We start from the raw sequence: 21,166 nt of genomic DNA, 5'->3' as shown, positions 1-21,166 counted from the left end.
TTAATAAACCGTATCATTAACATTATGCCTTTACTCTGTTGGTTTTGATTAATGAACCGTATCATTAACATTATGCCTTTACTCTGTTGGTTTTGATTAATGAACCGTATCATTAACATTATGCCTTTACTCTGTTGGTTTTGATTAATGAACCGTATCATTAACATTATGCCTTTACTCTGTTGGTTTTGATTAATGAACCGTATCATTAACATTATGCCTTTACTCTGTTGGTTTTGATTAATAAACCGTATCATTAACATTATGCCTTTACTCTATTGGTTTTGATTAATAAACCGTATCATTAACATTATGCCTTTACTCTATTGGTTTTGATTAATAAACCGTATCATTAACATTATGCCTTTACTCTATTGGTTTTGATTAATAAACCGTATCATTAACATTATGCCTTTACTCTGTTGGTTTTGATTAATAAACCGTATCATTAACATTATGCCTTTACTCTGTTGGTTTTGATTAATGAACCGTATCATTAACATTATGCCTTTACTCTGTTGGTTTTGATTAATGAACCGTATCATTAACATTATGCCTTTACTCTATTGGTTTTGATTAATGAACCGTATCATTAACATTATGCCTTTACTCTATTGGTTTTGATTAATAAACCGTATCATTAACATTATGCCTTTACTCTATTGGTTTTGATTAATGAACCGTATCATTAACATTATGCCTTTACTCTATTGGTTTTGATTAATGAACCGTATCATTAACATTATGCCTTTACTCTATTGGTTTTGATTAATGAACCGTATCATTAACATTATGCCTTTACTCTGTTGGTTTTGATTAATGAACCGTATCATTAACATTATGCCTTTACTCTGTTGGTTTTGATTAATGAACCGTATCATTAACATTATGCCTTTACTCTGTTGGTTTTGATTAATGAACCGTATCATTAACATTATGCCTTTACTCTGTTGGTTTTGATTAATGAACCGTATCATTAACATTATGCCTTTACTCTATTGGTTTTGATTAATAAACCGTATCATTAACATTATGCCTTTACTCTATTGGTTTTGATTAATAAACCGTATCATTAACATTATGCCTTTACTCTATTGGTTTTGATTAATAAACCGTATCATTAACATTATGCCTTTACTCTGTTGGTTTTGATTAATAAACCGTTGATTAATATGCCTTTAACCGTATCATTAACATTATGCCTTTACTCTGTTGGTTTTGATTAATAAACCGTATCATTAACATTATGCCTTTACTCTGTTGGTTTTGATTAATAAACCGTATCATTAACATTATGCCTTTACTCTGTTGGTTTTGATTAATAAACCGTATCATTAACATTATGCCTTTACTCTGTTGGTTTTGATTAATAAACCGTATCATTAACATTATGCCTTTACTCTGTTGGTTTTGATTAATAAACCGTATCATTAACATTATGCCTTTACTCTGTTGGTTTTGATTAATGAACCGTATCATTAACATTATGCCTTTACTCTGTTGGTTTTGATTAATGAACCGTATCATTAACATTATGCCTTTACTCTGTTGGTTTTGATTAATGAACCGTATCATTAACATTATGCCTTTACTCTGTTGGTTTTGATTAATAAACCGTATCATTAACATTATGCCTTTACTCTGTTGGTTTTGATTAATAAACCGTATCATTAACATTATGCCTTTACTCTGTTGGTTTTGATTAATGAACCGTATCATTAACATTATGCCTTTACTCTGTTGGTTTTGATTAATAAACCGTATCATTAACATTATGCCTTTACTCTGTTGGTTTTGATTAATAAACCGTATCATTAACATTATGCCTTTACTCTGTTGGTTTTGATTAATAAACCGTATCATTAACATTATGCCTTTACTCTGTTGGTTTTGATTAATGAACCGTATCATTAACATTATGCCTTTACTCTGTTGGTTTTGATTAATAAACCGTATCATTAACATTATGCCTTTACTCTGTTGGTTTTGATTAATAAACCGTATCATTAACATTATGCCTTTACTCTGTTGGTTTTGATTAATAAACCGTATCATTAACATTATGCCTTTACTCTGTTGGTTTTGATTAATGACTATATCAGGGTTCTCGCTGGACTTTCTCCACTGGGGGTCATTTGAGCTTTCTTGTGAAATTTGGGGAGTCCCATAATAGGATTTTAAGTTAAAATTTAAAAAATAAGAGTCCTGTCCAAGTTCCATGCTTCAAAAGACACCTTTCGAGGGTCAGTGAGATCCCTGCTATATATTGAAACATTTCAATCTAATGTTCTGACGAGGTTGTAAAAACTTGTTCGCATTAAACAACAACTGTGGACGATGTAGGTTGATGCGTAATTTTGATAAAAACAAACACTAAGGTGAGATTTTCATCCACTAAGGTTGAACGGTCTTGTGCTTGCACATACCTTCCCAAATAACATCAGATAGCTTACCACCTTCACAAGTAATTTACGATAATATAATTTGACATCACATACGCTTAATACCGTTCTAAATAATGTGTGATGACATAATTTGACTAAATAATTTATGATGATATAATTTGACATGAGATAAGCATTATACATTTGTAAATAATTTATGATGATATAATTTGACATGAGATAAGCATAATACCTTTCTAAATAATGTGTGATGATATAATGTGACATCAAATAACTTATTGCATAATACCAAGTAGCTTACCATCAAAACTGTGTATGGGATAGTTGCACAGCAGTCCACCATCAACGAATGTGTCTGTTTGACCGTGCATCGTGTACTGAATCGCCATGAATACACCTGGGTATAGAGAAAGAGCGAGTTATAAAATACACGACGACAGGTGCTTGTGCTATACACATTTTATTTTAATTTGTTTTCCTATATTAAAAACTGGATTAGCGAATTACATTTTTTATATCACAGTTCGTGTTGTACAAATGTGTAGTGACATAAAACAAATGTCATTCTGGCTGCTATCGTGTCCAGTATGGGAATGCTCATTTAATTTTGCTTCTAGTATAGTTGTCATGCAGGAAGGAAGGAAGGAAAGAAGAAGGAAGAAAAGAATGCTTCAACACAATTTAATTACAGTTATATGGCGTCGGACGTACGGTTAAGGAACAAAGATAATGAACGATGAAAAACCAGCTATGCAATGAGCATTATGAGCTACTCTTTTCTATTAGCAGCAAGAGATATTTTATACGATGAATCCCACAGATAGAATACCACGGCCTTTGTAACACCAGTTGTGGAGCACTGGCTAGAACGGGAAATAGCCCAATGGACCCACTAACGAGAATCGATCCAAGAACGACCACACATCAGGCGAGAGATTTACCATTGCGCTTCGTCCCGGGTTTTTTTGTTGTTTGTTGTTGTTGTTTTTGTTGTTGTTGTTGTTTGTTTTTGGGGTTGTTTTTTTTTTTTTTGGGGGGGGGGGGTTGTCATGCAGGAGGCACCGAAGGTTGAAACCAGGACATACATCTTTTAACTATAACTCATAGATTTTTATAATAAAGAAAGTAGTACAAACACTCATTAAGAGGTTCAAACAAAATCAAATTAATTCCAATTGAATTGTTTGATCATTATTGTGAACCTATAGATTTACCTGGAATCGAAATCGACATGCGCAGCGCCAGTCTCACGGGAATATCCGGTGTTGTTTTCGGATGGCAATATTCGGTGTTCATTTGGTTCAAATTCGTTACAACGATGCACAACTCCTTTCCTGTCTTGAGTCGAAGCTAAAATTATAAACATGAAAGCAACAGATAGAAGACTGTGAATCTTCAGCTGAGATTTATGGATACCAGCCCCTGGCATCCTAAATGCCCACCTACATTTTAAAAATAAACAAAGATACAGGTATTTCTAGTCTCAAGGAAAATACTAGCAGGGCATGATTATAAAGAGGACTCATTTTAAATATTTTGAGTTCAATTGTTGAGTTACATTTCAAATGTGTTCCCAAACTGCACGACCTTGGGTGCATTTGTGACAGTGTACAAACTAGGCCCCAGCGAAGCTTCGTATATTTGATTCGATTCGAAATCGTCGCGAAGCTTCGATTCGATTCGATTCGATTTTTGTGTATTTGGAATTTCGAATGTTGCAGTGTACGAACAATTGGAAAAAGAGGGACATATATGTATGTATGTATGTATGTATGTATGTATGTATATGTATGTATGTATATATATGTATATATATATATATATATATATATATATATAATTTCATTCAGCAATAGTCCTGTAGTGTACATAACCTCCATGCCAAGAGGTCGGCATATCTCGTGTTAGTTCAACTGTTCAACCTATGTACACATTAGTACTGGTTTTCTATTTAGGGCGCTTTATTATTTAAACTTCAACCTTGTGTAATCAGGTTAATCATCGTACGTACTCCCAATGCAGTGGATATTTATATTGTGTTTCTAATTTCCTTCACTGAGCTGAATATTCCTTTGTGAACTGCATCTGATACACTTGATTATTCTCCAAGGTATTCGAGATTCGAAATTCCATTCGCTTCTAACATTTTCGAATAGTCGAATCGAAATTCGATTCGACCGAAAAATTGAGATTCGCAGGGCCCCAGTATAAACCCATACAAATCACAGCCAAGCGGGAGTGGACGAATATCACGCACATATTTATGAAACCTGTGCTCACTAAACCTTACAAACACCTCATTTGAATAAAGGTTTAGCTATTCAATTTTTCACAAAATAAGCTTGTTTGAAAAATACTCAAATTGATATCGCCCCACTTTTGTCACAAGAAAAACCCGGTGGCTAAACGGTTTGTACTCCGGGTGAATAACCGTAAGAATTTACTTCATATTCCAAATATATGTACATGTATTTAGCCTTCAAACATGGATCAATGCAAAAAGCACATGTAGACTATTTTCGCGATATGTTACACAAGGGAGCTAACTGTATACTCCTACTAATGAAACTCAAAAGCCACCATACATGTGTTGTCTGTTTTTAAGAATGATCATACTACAATAGGCTGTACCGGAAGGAAGGAAGGAAGGAAATGTTTTATTTAACGACGTACTCAACACATTTTATTTAACCACAACGATATTGAGAGAGGAAACCCGTTGTCGCCACTTCATGGGCTACTCTTTTCAATTAGCAGCAAGGGATCTTTTATATGCACCATCCCACAGACAGGATAGTACATACCACGGCCTTTGTTACACCAGTTGTGAAGCATTAGCTGTCGCGTGCTGGGTCAGTCATCCACGTAAAAGAAGGCTTTGTACCAAACAAAAGAAGGCTTTGTACCAAACAAAAGAAGGCTTTGTACCAAACAAAAGAAGGCTTTGTACCAAACAAAATTGGCGATACTCTGTATTAATCTATTCACCAATCACCAATAATACACCAAAACAATATAACATTTTAAAGTGTGCAATAGTTAGTTTGTTTTGTTTAACGACACTACTAGAGCATATTGATTGATTAATTAATCACCAGCTATTGGATGTCAGACATTTGGTAATTATGACTCGTAGTCATCAGAGGAAACCCGCTATATTTTTCCATTAACAGCAAAGGATCTTTTATATGCACTTTCCCACCGACAGGAAAACACATACCACGGTCTTCGACCAGTTGTGATGCACTGGCTGAAAAAAGAAAAAACCCAATCAGTTGAACGGATCTACCGAGGTGGTCCGATCCTGTAACGCAAGCACCTCAGGCGAGCGCTGTGTGCAATAGAAGCTGTATCATACATGGGAATGACGAATATGCCATTATATTACCGTATTTCTGCACAGTACTGATTCCAAAAGAAAACCTCAATGATAGAGTAATGTGAGCATACAGCCAGCATTTACTCACTCTTTATTTACAGAGAAGGTACACTCTTGACCATAATGCATGATTGCATTTCTATCAGAGGACTGCCACAGTTGGGAGGGGTCACATTAAATGACCTGTGATAAAGTGTACTGTTGCTTTATTTTCATCACAGTTCCATGAACCGTTCCCAAGGTCTGATCATAACATTAGTTGACCCCCACCCCTGCTCAAACTAACTTCTTCTTTTTTTCAATATATTTTCCGAGGGAGCATCACCCGACCCCTCTATAAACTTCGCTCGCCAGTCTAGACCTCTCCTGCTAACATTCCTTCACACGCGCCCGTACGCTGATATACCTCTTCAAATGTAATGTCAGGATTTCCCGTCTTAGCCTCCAGTTTGTAACCGAACCACTCGAAGATTCTGCGACCTGGATTCCAGCCGTAACGTGTGATAAGATTTGGCAACAGGCTGCAGTATCCACACCGATGATCTGCAATGAAACAAGCAGGACTCTCAAGCTGACGACAGTGGTTCAAATCTCGCCAGACCTTAATTGCATTTGATTTAATGGCACTATGCAAAATCAAAAATACAGATTTACAGTCTAATCATTAACGTCTAAAATCTTGCATTTATGGATTCGTGAAATTATTTTATAAATTAATGCTACCATCTAGCACCAAAACAATAAAAGTCCGGCGTGGGTGTTATTATATTTTAAATACTGAACTTAAACAACATTGGCAAGAAATGTGGAATATATTTTCTGACAATGACAGGACTCGATCTTAGCGGTAGCCCGGGGTATTTTCGCTACCAATATTATTATGATGATAAAATTACATATAGTATAATGTACTTATTTTTGTACTTCTGTCCAATTATGGTTTTCAATCTAGGCTGTTTGTTCAGAACAGTGGGTTAATGATTGAGAGAGAGAGAGAGAGAGAGAGAGAGAGAGAGAGAGAGAGAGAGAGAGAGAGAGAGAGAGAGAGAGAGAGAGAGAGAGAGAGAGAGAGAGAGAGAGAGAGGGGGGGGGGGGAGGGAGGGAAGTCGGTATAATGGTCTTACACTGAGTCGTTAAACTCGTTCTCGGTGGGCGCCGTTACTGGGATGCGAACGCGGTACCAACCCGTCTTAAATCCACTACACCACCGATGCCGGCTGGTAACGTTACAACCATAGCATCCGCGATAATCGCAGTGGACTTTAACATCGATTAACACAACGCAAATATCAAACAGATCAATTTTTTATTTTTACTGATCATCGAAACATCATTGTTGTTGCTGTATATATTTACCCATGAATATATCGTCGATGTCTTCACTGAGAAAGGCTTCGATTTCGCCTGACGTGTAACCAACAGCAACCAGTGTCGCCGTCATGGCACCAGCGCTCGCCCCAGCAAGTCGACGTATTTTCGACATCTGTCCAATTTCTTCAAGGAACTGTCACCAAATATACATTTAAATAAAAACATATTTTTTTAATGTCACATTATAGCATTTCTCTTTAACAGACGGCTAACAAAATATGCTTGTGACACTTGGTCTAGATCAGAGAAGAATCATTCACGAGTGATGACTGATATACATACGACATATGCAAAATTCCTACGGAAATATGAACGTTTCATTTTCCCACTTATTGGTATTTTTGACTTGAGGATCATATTTGAAAAAACACAATGTATACCTACTTGCAGTATTTACTTAGGTCTCACTGAATATATGTCATCTGCTATTGAAATCCATGTTAAATCGCCCAACTTCAATTGAAGATTGCCAATAGATCAGGTTCTCGTGGGCACTAATAACATACACCATTGCGAACATACATTATATAAGCATTTATTTTCACTCCAAAATTGAGAACATTTCCGTCTCAGTTTTTTGCGATATGTCTGCAACTAGTTGTAGTACTTGTCCGAACAGGTAGTTTAGGAACCGATTCACACTGGCCGCCTGTTCTGCTATACACCCACGTCCCAAAACGTCAATGCACAATATTACAAAATATCATGTCCAAAATCCTGCTAGAGGGCTTACAATTGAAAACTACAAATTGTTTTAATTCTTACACAGTTACTAGAAGTGAATATGTGAACCACAACATATGTCACAGTTAGAACATATAGTGGACCATGATGAATGAACTCTCACACTGAAGTGAACTTTGTAGTCTTATATTAATTTATGCGACGTATTTCGGTATAGTATTATGACTTCATAAACGACTGTGACGTTCACGTAGCAACGGAACGTATATCTGAGGATCTATAATAGTTCCGGATATATGCTGAAAATCAATTTCAAACAAGTTCTGGGTCAAATATGCAGGCAGGAATTTTAGCAGGTGGGAGAAGCAAAGTTTATATGAGTTCGAGTCACACTCGATATATTGAAGAAAAAAAAGCTTTCGACCCCAAACACTCCCCACCCCACCCCCTTCCGCATATATATAAACCATCGCTGCTGCTACTGGATCAAGAAACGGTGGGGGACACGTGCCCCCCCCCCCCACACACACACACACACTCCCTAAGCCAGTGATCATCATTATCCATCACTCCTTTTTTTCGAATTTGAGTCTGTACACTGGATTATGTACCCACAGTCTGCTAGACCTATAATGAAGAATTTGAATGCGGTGCTTTAAAACCAATTTACCCCAAAACACTCTTCCACCCACATACTTCCCTATTTACCAACCTCTGGTTTACAAATACGATTATTTTGTATATATATATATATATATATATATATATATATATATATATATAGTATACGGAATATGACGGCGATTCATGAATATGAATTCCAAACAACCGCATAATAGTTCAAAATTAAAAACTTTAAAATAAATTTGTTCGTGCTGTTAGGTTAAAAACGCACTTAAATGGGGGTCGTGGAGATGGCGAAGGCCAAATAGGTATGTAAATAATATATTGATTAACGTAAGGCTGTGAGCATGTTTTATAGCTAGGGCGGATTCAGTTTGGATGGGGCGAACCACATATTCATCCTTTTATATGATAATTTTATTTTATTGTTGTTGTTGTGGGTTTGTGGGTGGGTGTGTGGAGGGTAATTACTTCCACGAATACCTAAACGTACAGTAAAATAAACATCAGTATTCAATATCTAGGTACAATTCTAGGTCCAACTCTAATAATTTATCAATTTTACCAACCGTAATGTTTTGCAAACCCACTCAATCTGACCTGAAATTATGTAAATTTATCTAAGCTTTGTTATTTATGTATTCCAACTAGTATGCAAATCATACATGTAAATACGTTTTGGAAGTGAGTACATGTACATGCGATTATGAGTCTGGGTTTTTTTTTAAGGTTTTTTTTAGCCTGTCATATGTTATACATGTAGGTGGCTTCAGATGTATAACTAGTGTATGTGAATGGGAGATATTTCTCGCCCCAAATAAAATACGAAAACATGACTTTTTGGTTTAGAAGTGCCCTGTTTGGTGTAGCTGAGATTATAGTTTAAAAGTGCCCTTTTTGGTCTAGTTGGGCTTTTGGTTTATAAGTGCCTTTTTTGGTCTAGTTGGCCTTTTGGTTTATAAATGTCCTTTTCAGTCTGACTGGAATAGTTTCTATATTACTGTAACCCACTTCTTTGTTTATCACTACCTTCACCAATCGTTAAGAGTGTCACATTGCATGTAGAGTAAAATAAACAACCAGTATGCCCTCTGTTGGTAAAATAAACAACCAGTATGCCCTCTGTTGGTAAAAATCTCTATTAACCATATTCTGGGTTGGTGCGACATGTGCCATATGAATATGAAGTGAAATATGCATTCAAATAACTTTCGAATGACTTGACGTATAAAAGTTGCTGTTTCAAGCAAGAAAGTAAGTTTTAACATAAATATCATACAGTGTTTAAGACGACCTTCTAACAATAAAAGACCGATTCTCAGATGGTATATACTGATGGGGAGGAGTGGTGAAAGAGAACACATAAATAGTACAGGCCAATATTGACTGCTACCAGGACCCGTGATCATAAAACGTTTAGAGTCTAGACTCAATCTCAAATGACGTCACACGCATACAATGTGTATGTCGTTGGCTTGACGTTCACGACTTAGACTCTATTAGAAAAAAAGAAATGTTTTATTTAACGACGCACTCAACACATTTTATTTACGGTTATATGGCGTCAGACATATGGTGAAGGACCACACAGATTTTGAGAGGAAACCCGCTGTCGCCACTACATGGGCTACTCTTCCGATTAGCAGCAAGGGATCTTTTATTTGCGCTTCTCACAGGCAGGATAGCACAAACCATGGCCTTTGCTGAACCAGTTATGGATCACTGGTCGGTGCAAGTGGTTTACACCTACCCATTGAGCCACTCAGGGTTTGGAAGTCGGTATCTGGATTAAAAATCCCATGCCTCGACTGGGATCCGAACCCAGTACCTACCAGCCTGTAGACATATGGCCTGCCACGACGCCACCGAGGCCGGTAGACTCTATTAGAGTCTCTAGTCTAGACTTTAAACGTTTTATTAGCACCAGCGCCAGACTCAATGACGCCACACTCATACAATTTGTATGGCGTTGCCATGACATTAGTGTCTCAGACTCTATTAAAGTCTCGAGTCTAGACTCTAAAAGTTTTATAAGCACCAGACCAAAGCCCGTGCTTATAAAACTTAAAGTCTAGACTTTAATAAAGTCCAGACTTTAACGTAATGCTATTTGAATGGTGTTGTCATGACGTTAAAGTCTGGACTTGATTAAAGTCTAGACTTTAAGGTTTATAAGCACGGGGCCAGGGCCCATGTTTATAAAACTTTTAGAATCCAGACGCAATCTCTAATGACGTCACACGCATACAATTTGTATGGCGTTGTCATGACATTAGTGTCTCAGACTGTATTAGAGTCTTGAGTCTGGACTCGAAACGTTTTATAAGCACCAGGCCTGGACCATAATCCATAGTATTAGGAAGTTAACTGAGTTACAGACATTTATTAATGTCACAGAAATAGCATTCAGTTCTACATTGCATTTCTGCATTTTAAATAGGCATAACTACTCTGTTTAGTTAATTCAATCGGGTCTCAAGTACCACGTTTTCTCTTATTTCTTTCCAAGAATTTCGTTTTAGCATTCGTATAAAACAGATGATTTGTGTGTTGAAGTAGCGAGGTCAAACTGTTGAGAAATATGTCTTATGACTGTTTTACCACATGTAATATAGGTGTTTTCGTATTGGCCTTGTTATTATACGTTTGTTATATTGGTCTAACGCTGCCCACATTGGCTATTGAGAAGGCCGACGGTCATTCCAGTTGACAAAGGGTCAATACAACTGTCCAAGGACCTACACCCAGGCCAATGCGAAAACACCCATTTAATGCCAGTTCAGCTGACAATTGTGAATTGGTATAGGGCATTTAAAAATAATTTTAGACAATGCACGACAACTATTAGATATGTCATGCATCAAACACAATAAATTCAGTTGCTTTACTTGACATACGTTTTTACTTCTAAATATCCCTAGCGACGGTTGCTTTACTTAACATATGTTTCTATTTCTAAATATCCCTAGCGACGGTTGAGTATACATTTTACCAAACCTTACTTACCTGGAGAGCTCCACAATAGGCAAGGCCCTTGCTTCCTCCACCTTCAAAGACGAGATTTTCAAAGGGAAAATCATAATCCTGGGGGTGCACGGATATCGCCTGGGAGTCCACTTCGTCCATGCTGACCACTTTGCTCAGACAACCCCGAGGCCTCGGGCTGGGATACTTGTCCCCTGTCGCCTCGACAGAACATCCATGACTCTGGCCCATGGATGAAGAGTTTGTGTCGTCTGCAAGACCAGACGAACATTCAAGCAGGTGATCAACGTGTTGCACTCGACACTGTTTCAGCTTCTCTTTCTCCGTCGGTGGTTTCGACCTGGAATTCCCCATATCGAGTTTACTGTCCTGTTACCAAGACTGTCGGAAGTGGGCGAATTCGGACGTCTGGGGACTTATAATGTTCCAGGTCTGAAAATGGAGACAAGAGTTCATATACTCTGAAGGATTCGTAAGATTTGTCAGTGTTAGTGATTAACTACAGTTCACATCTGTGATGTCTTGAGGTCCCTGTAGACTGATGATCATCGTTAATCTCCGTGGTAACGGTTAAACTGGAGTGACAGTATCACTGCGGCGACGGGGTTGATCCAGGAGCAACGCTGAAGTGAATGAAAAGTAAAACTATTGGTCAAAGATATCGAACAGTTGCCAAATAATGGACGAATACGGCCCATTTCATATTTATGAGGGTCTTCATTTTGACTCTTCTGGAACACTGTGTATAGCAAATAATCTTAACATGCTTGAATATTGTAGAGACCAAAGGCTGAATATACACAGCACTGGGCCTGGGAATAATTATTAAATTACACACTGTTTTAGTTTTAACAAACAGTGCTCTGGTCACGGGACAAAAAGAGATCCCTATATGTCATGGCTCTTATTAATGTGTATCTGGCGCGCGCGCGCGCGCGTGTGTGTGTGTGTGTGTGTGTGTGTGTGTGTGTGTTTGTGCGTGTGGTATGTATGTGATGTATGGTGTGTGTGTGAGAGAGAGAGAGAGAGAGAGAGAGAGAGAGAGAGAGAGAGAGAGAGAGAGAGAGAGAGTTAAAGTTTGTTTTGTTTAACGACACCACTAGAGCGCATTGATTTATTGGATATAAAAAAGAGGTCATTTTGACATACAACTTTAGAGAGGAAACAATTTTCCACTAGAAGCAAGGGATCTTTTATATTTATCATCCCACAGATATGATTGCACATACCACGGACTTTTATATATGAGTCGTGGTTCACTGGCTAGAACGAGAACTAGCCCAACGGGCCTACCGACGGGGATCGATCATAGACCGACCGCGCACCAAGCGAGCGTTTTACCACTGGTCTATGTCCCGCCCCCGACAGAGACAGAGACACAGAGACAGACGTAGATAGAGTGGGTGTATAGGGGAGAAAGACACAGAGACAGACATAGATAGAGTGGGTGTATAGGGGAGAAAGACACAGAGACAGACGTAGATAGAGTGGGTGTATAGGGGAGAAAGACACAGAGACAGACGTAGATAGAGTGGGTGTATAGGGGAGAAAGACACAGAGACAGACGTAGATAGAGTGGGTGTATAGAGAGAAAGACACAGAGACAGACGTAGATAGAGTGGGTGTATAGGGGAGAAAGACACAGAGACAGACGTAGATAGAGTGGGTGTATAGGGGAGAAAGACACAGAGACAGACGTAGATAGAGTGGGTGTATAGAGAGAAAGACACAGAGACAGACGTAGATAGAGTGGGTGTATAGGGGAGAAAGACACAGAGACAGACGTAGATAGAGTGGGTGTATAGGGGAGAAAGACACAGAGACAGACGTAGATAGAGTGGGAGTATAGGGGAGAAAGACACAGAGACAGACGTAGATAGAGTGAGTGTATAGCGGAGAAAGACACAGAGACAGACGTAGATAGAGTGGGTGTATAGGGGGAGAAAGACACAGCCAGGCAGAAAAATATAGAGGGGAAGATCAAGAGACGGTGGTTGTTGGGAAAGAGTGTGGGAAGAACAACAAAGACTCCTTCTCATCAGGGGACGTCTTTTTCTCTTTATGGTATGTTCTACAATTTTATTTATTTATGAATCGATTGTTTTCTAAATTGCACACGAAAATTGTGGTGTTGTTGTTGCTGTTGTTATTGTTTGTTTTTGTGTTTTTTTATTTCCTAAACTCTTTTATTCTTCTTACGTCAAAACAAACTGAAATCGTTTACAAAAACCAATGTTCATGAAGGCTGAGAAGGACTATAGATTTTGTTACTCTGTATTTGGTAACACATACGTAGTTTTAACACGTCGAAGTTAAGTGGACATTCCTGAGTTTGCTGCACTTTTTAAGATGTTATCGACTAACAGAGTTTTTAACGATTGTAATTACATATCAAATATATTTTTTCTGCATAAAATATTAGTGGCTGTATATTAAATGTGTTTCTGATCGTTCTAATATGTGTAGTAGGTTAAACGGACATTCTTGAGTTTGCTGCATTGTAAGATGTTTTCGACTATTAAAATATTTCTACGATTAAACTTACATATTAAATATATTTTCAGGTTTAGAATATCAGTGTCTGTATATTCAGTGTGTTTCTGGTCGTCTTAATATTTGTAAGAAGCCCAAACTGGATTTTGTCTTCAGTTTGGGCTTCTTACAAATATTAAGACGACCAGAAACACATTGAATATACAGACACTGATATTTTAAACCTGAAAATATATTTAATATGCAAGTTTAATCGTAGTCGGAAACATCTTAAAATGCAGCAAACTCAGGAATATCCTTTTAATGTTTATCGCAATGAAAATAAAACTTAACAGTGACGCTGTATTCTTTTACCCATGTTATTATTTAATACGTTAACGTGAAAACATTGAAAGCGGTAACCCACGAATTGTTTGAATGCCATCTGTTTAACATCACACTGATCACATGACGCCTTTCATCCTGTAACGTACTATAACCAAAGTTAATTAATTTCGATAGTATTAAATATAATTAACCTACTTAACATTAGCTGTAAAAATTAATTACGTTTACTGTTCGCATGAACGATATATAAACACCAACATATAATTAACAGCAGGTGTTACACTGTTTTATTGGACACCTTTGAAGAATTTACAGTAATGAATTCAGTATATCATAATGCAAGTGGTTTTCATGATAATAGAGCATATCAGTTGTTAGAACGGAGATGTGCATAACGTGGGCGTGTGCGGGGGATATTTAGTAGGGTTGGGTATTGGGAGATATATCGAGATACAGTTTCCTTGTACGTATGGTTTGTATCATAATGTATTATTTACAGCAGCGTTAACTGATGTTAAGAATTCTTTTTAACAAAACAAAAAAAAAAAATAAAGAAATTCACACGGTGAAGTTTAATATCTGACACATGAAATAAGTCGCAAACAATGACTGACGTTTTACTAAAGATCATAGATCCAGTGTTTTATCATTGCCAATGATATACATGTATATACAGTGTACCTCATAACTGCATTTCAGTTGCATGACTATTTCCATGTATTTACCTTTTCTGATACCCAATAGTCCATGTGTATTTTTGTGCTGAGGTGTCGTTAAACATTCATTCATCCATCCATCCATCCATCCATCCATTCATTCATTCATTCATTCATTCATTCATTCGTTTTTAATGGAGATACTCATATTGGTGTACTTACCTTCGTTTGACACCTAATAGCCGATCTCTATTTTGTGCTGGGGTGTCGTCAAACATTCATTCATCCATCCATCCATTCATTCGTTCATTCGTTCGTTCGTTTTTAATGGAGATACTTATATCGGTGTACTTACCTTCGTTTGACACCTAATAGCCGATCTCTATTTTGTGCTGGGGTGTCGTCAAACATTCATTTTTTTATTTATCCATTCATTCATTCATTCATTCAACAACAGGGCAATTCGTCCAATATCATCTTCCTTACCTACCACTGCAATTACTAGCTTAAGTGTTTAGTCAAGCCTATACTATAAGCCAACGAGTGGTCATAAATCCCTATCATACAAATATGAACAAACGGGTTTCTGTCAAATAAAGAGTGTCCTATTTTAAAATACATTACAGTACCCACTGATATAATAGGTCTAACAAAGCACACATAAAACAACATCACCTTGAACACTTACATTAGCCAGCTAGTAAACTGTGGTTTTATTATCTGCAATGAATCATGTGCATGATTTCAGCGTATTAGCATCACCCCACTTGGCATAGTTGTTTGTGGTAATAATGTAAAGCTTTTTTTCACTAACCAACATATTATGTGGCATCTGTACGCAGCAAAAACAAAAATCTGTAGCCTCTGGTAACTTATCCATATTAGCATTTTAGACCTCAAGATTAATAACGTTAAATGCTTCAGGCAGAATGTTTATGACTGTTGCTTTGGCAACCCTTTATATCATGGCAACAGTTTTTTCATAGCTTAAAATGGCATGAGCCGGCAAATGAGATGCCACGTTTTCATGTTTCTTTGCTGTTGCCCCATTGTCTACTGCAGTTCTTGTCTGTAACTATCCTTGGACTCAAACCAGAAGTAGTACCTCTGAAATCATGCACGTAATTTGGTGAGACTTTTCAAAAACAGAAGAAGCCCTATTTTAATGCAAACTGTGCGTATACAACAGCTCAAGTACATACAATGTTCTACACCTGTCTTTGATCAAATGTCCAAAACAACCGCTACACTAAGGAGCAAGCTTGCACAATGTTATAAGGAAGGAAAGCGTGAAGATGTTAATATACTATTAAAAATCTACTGTGTTTACATCATTAGATCATTGATCGTTGAGTGGTGCATTTTCAAAATGGAGTACTTCTTGTTGAGCAGCAATCCTTCTGTCGTTATTCATATTCCGTAGGGGCGGGACGTAGCCCAGTGGTAAAGCGTTCGCTTGATGCGCGGTCGGTCTGGGACGTGGTATATGTTATTATGTCTGTGGGATGGTGCATATAAAAGATCCCTTGCTGCTAATCGAAAAGAGTAGCCCATGAAGTGGCGACAGCGGGATTCCTCTCCCAATATCTGTGTGGTTCTTAACTATATGCCAGACGCCATATAACCGTGAATAAAATGTGTTGAGTGCGTCGTTAAATAAAACATTTCCTTCGTATTCCGTATTATGGCTACTAACTTGGTGATGGGCAATATTTATTATTTTACTGGTACTTACCCATGTTACAGTAATACATTTTGGCGGGTATCTAGTCGTCTTTGCCCAACTACTTTACTATCCGGAGAAGATCCTTTCTTACTGTACCCTTTTTATTTTCATTACCTTCCCCTAGTCATGTTAGAGTGGGTCCGGCCCTGATATTAGCATCAGTATAACGAGACTTAAAGGGTTAACTTTCCAGTTGGCTGTTGACGTCACCGAGACGCGACTGGGAATAACAGGTTTAGAGATTAAATTGTACTTAAAAGTTCTCCCTGTTTTCTCTCGAGATTTGCTGACGATGTAATTTATTTTCGTTCTTATATTCAATTACGGTTCAAGCACGCTGTCATGGGTTCACAGACGTTAATTAATGATAGAGGAAACACATTTTATTTCAACTTATTTTCGTGATTATATCCAATTAAGGTTCAAGCACACTGTTCTGGACACACACCTCAGCTATCTGGGCTGTCTGTCCAGGACAGTGGGTTAGTTGTTAGTTGATTAGTGGTTAGTGAGAGAGAAGAGGGTGTACTGGCTTTACACCTACCCACTGAGCCCTTGAGAACTCGCTCTGGACTGGAGCCGGTACCGGGCTGCGAACCCTGTACCTACCAGCATGTATTCCGATGGCTTAACCACAGCGCCACCGAGGCCGGTGGAAACTCACAGCCGCCATATGGCCACTGTTGTTATTACTGATCTGCTGCAAGGGCCATTTTATATGTACGTTATTATATCGCACTGACAATACATACCACATTTGAAATAAAGTTTTATTGTCGTGGAGTCTCGGTATATGGTCTCCTTGGCGGACCCATTAGGTTTTTCCGCTCTCCTAGTGCCCCACTACTAGTATATCAATGGTCGTGGTATGTTTTGTCCTGTATATGGGAAAGTGAATATAAAAGATCCCTTGCTGCTAACAGAAAAATGTATCGTGTTTCTTCTGAAGACTACGCGTGTGCGATATGTTTAGCATACGCTTTAAAAAAAAAAAAAAAAAAAAAACATATTTAAATCTTTGTTGTTGTAGTTTTTTTGGGGGGGTTTGGCAGTAGTCTTGGTAAAAAAAAAAAAAAAAAAAAAAAAAAGAAAAAAATAGATTAATAATAATAATAATAATAATATATATATATATATATATATATATATATATTACACCGCGGTGACGGAGATACCAGTGAGAGATTTTTCATATCCCACAATGTGAGATATGCTTTTTGAGAGGTCATGACCTCCGATCACTTTTCGCACCCTTGTTTTGGCTTTGTACATAATAAATGTAGCATATCTTACCGTAATTTCACTTGAAAGCCATATTTAGTAAAAGGTACAATGTTTTATTCACAAGATTTTCTTCAAACACATTCAGGTGTGTTGTTAAAAAAAAAAAAAAAAATCAATAGCAATTTTGCACTGAAATTTTTCCAGCATTCTTAAAACGGAAACGTCATGTACCCAATTTATAGTTATTGTAAGGAGATGCAAAGTGACGTCATTGGAATACCGACGTCATTCAAATTCAAAACTAATTATTTCAATTCCTATGTATTTGTTTGCTTTTTAGTATACACATGCTTTACAATTTACAGCTGTTTACTACTAGTGTGTGTTATTTGTTTTAATTAGTTTTATTTTTGGGATGGAGGGACTCTATGACATTGCGAAAGCATAAATACTTTAATAGTATAAAAAGAGTGCATAGGCAAAGAAGGGTTATGCCCTCTGAATCACTCCGCTGTTTTGTTTACGTTCAGTGTCCTGTTTAGTGAGAGACAAAAAATATATTTGGCGACTCAAATTAATAATGTAGTGCGTTGTAATAAATAGAATACTATACTCGTCCCCGTGAGAGACCGTTTATATTACAACTCGTGTGTTGTCGATCGTACATCACTCGCTTCCGCTCGTGATGTACGATCGAAAACACACTCGTTGTAATGTAAACGGTCTCTCACGGGGACTCGTTTAGTATTCTCTCTCTCTCTCTCTCTCTCTCTCTCTCTCTCTCTCTCTCTCTCTCTCTCTCTCTCTATATATATATATATATATATATATATATATATATATATATATATATATATATATATGAACCATACTTAAAGGGACATACCCTAGTGTTTAAACACTAAGGCATATTTTTGACTATTATAGCCATTTTTGATACCAGAAATCATACTTTACATAGATTTTATTGTTTAGATGATCAATTTCCGTACATTCGAAGTGTTTTTGGTCTTCTGGTGTTTTTAATATCACAAAATGCATTTATCATATTTTTAAAAACGCATGTGCGTCTGAGAAGTAACAGTTATGGAGTCGAGTTTTAGTCTATTTTTAGACGGTATTTTACAATGTCAAAGTCACAGACTCGTGTTTCACTCAATTGTAACTTTATCCAAATGTGTTACAGGTTTGTAGATTAACTAAACTTGGTGTTAATTTTCACGGGCTGGAACTAGGGTCTGTCCCTTTAAGAGTGTGGTAAAAGTCAACTGCTAATTTCATTTATTTTGTTTATTTTGTTTGGGTTTTTGTTGTTTTTGTTGTTGTTGTTGTTGTTGTTGTTGTTTTTTGGTAGTAGTGTTTTTTTGTTTGTTTTTTGTGTGGGCTTCTTTTGTTTTGTTTGTAGTTTTTTTAGTTTTGTTGTGTGTTTTATTTTTGGTATGAGCATATGTTGCCTTACCGGTAGCACCCGTCATGAGTACGTATGCTGATGGTGACGATAAGGTATCATATGAGACACCAGTTTACCCAGTGGGACGTCATATCAGGAAATAGGCTCGAAATGTCTAGCCGACCATAAAACGTTCGGGCGATCTTTCTTTAAGCAATGATTATCTCTGCATATTAAACACAGCGGTTTGGGATTGGCCAACAGACTAACGCCTATGTTAATGCCTTCTTTTTTTTTTTGGGGGGGGGGGGGGGGGGGGGGGGGGTTGGGGGGTTTGGGGGGTTAATTCAGGGTCTTCAAATGCGTGATGGAAAGTTCAAGAACGTACAAATGTATGTCCATTTAAATCACTGGTACCCAAAAGCAAAACAAAATCACAGGTGTGGGCAGGAGGATTTGTGTTCGAATTAAACGAAAATTCCCAAATCTAGATACAACGTTTAGTCATATTTGCAATATTTCCAAACAGCGTTCGCAATGAACCACTTCGCATGGTGAGTAGACAGTGAGTAGAATGGCGAAAACACACGGTGAAAGTTTTCATGCCAGCTCATTTTGCACGAACAAATGGGGTTTTTTAAATAGTAAAAAAAAAAAAAAAAAAAAAAAAAATTGAATACACTCAGCAACGATAACTGTAACATTAAAACATAATTCATGAAGAAATACTCAACAAAACGATAATAGACGTTTTTTCTTCTTCTTTTTTCTAGTGCTATATTATTTTTAAAAGATTTGATCATTGATGATTTCTAAGCATTATTTGAATAAATTTAATTTGGACCACTAGGCATGCAAACATCATGTAAACAGAAAATCTAGTGGCCCTTAATTAATTTTGTTGAGTATTCATGCGCTCACGGTATTCGTTTCCTGGTTTATATTAACATTCCGATCACTGACAGTGATAAAAACACTTGACCTACCTGTACATACGACGTGGTGCAGCAGATTAGTCGCGTCTGGGTTAAAGTCAGATCAACACAGCTACAGGTATATATTATATATATATAAACGAAATGAGCGTTTGTTTATGGAAACCATATATCTCATTGTTTAATTAGCCGCTTTTTGAAAACGTCAAATATATATTATGATAACTGCGATATTAATTTAATTAACGATGTAACAGCTGTATAATGTGTATAATATTAGGGTTTAAATCACATTAATTTGGGCACAACAGGTTTCTTTCCTGTCTGTTCTGAGGACAGTGAGGTCGTGTTAGTGCATCCAGATCCTGAAGGGTCGTGGATGTTCAGAACTGATTTCAAGTTATTTCAATCTAATTTAAAGTTCAACATTTCAGTTGTTATAAGGTGAAATGTTTTGAGTTCAGGATGTTTGTACGTTTGCGTGATTATTTTGGGAATACGTTTTTTTTTTTTATCACAACATTTATTGCCTCGACTTTGATGCTCTCTAAATTAGCAAAAACGGGCGGGATGTAGCTCGCTTGGTGCGCGGTCGGTATAGGATCGATCCCCGTCGGTGGCCTCGTTGGGATATTTTTCTCGTTCAAACCAGTGCACCACGATTGGTATCTCAAAGGTTGTGGTGCGTGCTTTCCTGTTTGTGGGATGGTGGATATAACAGATCCGTTATAATGGAACAATGTAGCAGGGTTTTCTTTTCTCTAAAACTAAATTGTAACAAAATTACAAAATGGTTAACATCCAATAACCGATGATTAATAAATCCCTGAGCTCGTGTTGTGAAACAAAACAAACTTCTAATTAGCAACAAGTTATGTTACCACATCATTCATATAGAACGGAACAATAAAGGAAAGGACTATTTAGTGACCGACTTTTAAACTACGCCTCTATATGCAAATATCAG

At 37.2% G+C, this 21,166-nt stretch overlaps 1 protein-coding gene across 1 annotated transcript in view; it reads right to left on the bottom strand.

Annotated features, from left to right (window-relative positions):
• LOC121380414 overlaps nucleotides 1-21,166 on the bottom strand; it is a 54,942-nt gene that overhangs the window by 30,932 nt on the left and 2,844 nt on the right. The window contains exons 2-6 of the mRNA XM_041509216.1: nucleotides 11,470-12,071; nucleotides 7,141-7,288; nucleotides 6,191-6,327; nucleotides 3,620-3,755; nucleotides 2,707-2,802 (exon numbers count right to left, since the gene is read on the bottom strand). Coding sequence (XP_041365150.1) covers nucleotides 2,707-2,802; nucleotides 3,620-3,755; nucleotides 6,191-6,327; nucleotides 7,141-7,288; nucleotides 11,470-11,802 — 850 coding nt within the window. The 5' untranslated portion in view covers nucleotides 11,803-12,071. The remainder of the gene's footprint in view (nucleotides 1-2,706; nucleotides 2,803-3,619; nucleotides 3,756-6,190; nucleotides 6,328-7,140; nucleotides 7,289-11,469; nucleotides 12,072-21,166) is intronic.

Source organism: Gigantopelta aegis, chromosome 9 (assembly GCF_016097555.1).
Source record: "Gigantopelta aegis isolate Gae_Host chromosome 9, Gae_host_genome, whole genome shotgun sequence".
Taxonomy (NCBI): Eukaryota; Metazoa; Mollusca; class Gastropoda; order Neomphalida; family Peltospiridae; genus Gigantopelta; species Gigantopelta aegis.
Note: the sequence above shows the minus strand (reverse complement) of the source record. Positions and strands in the feature narration are given on the sequence as shown.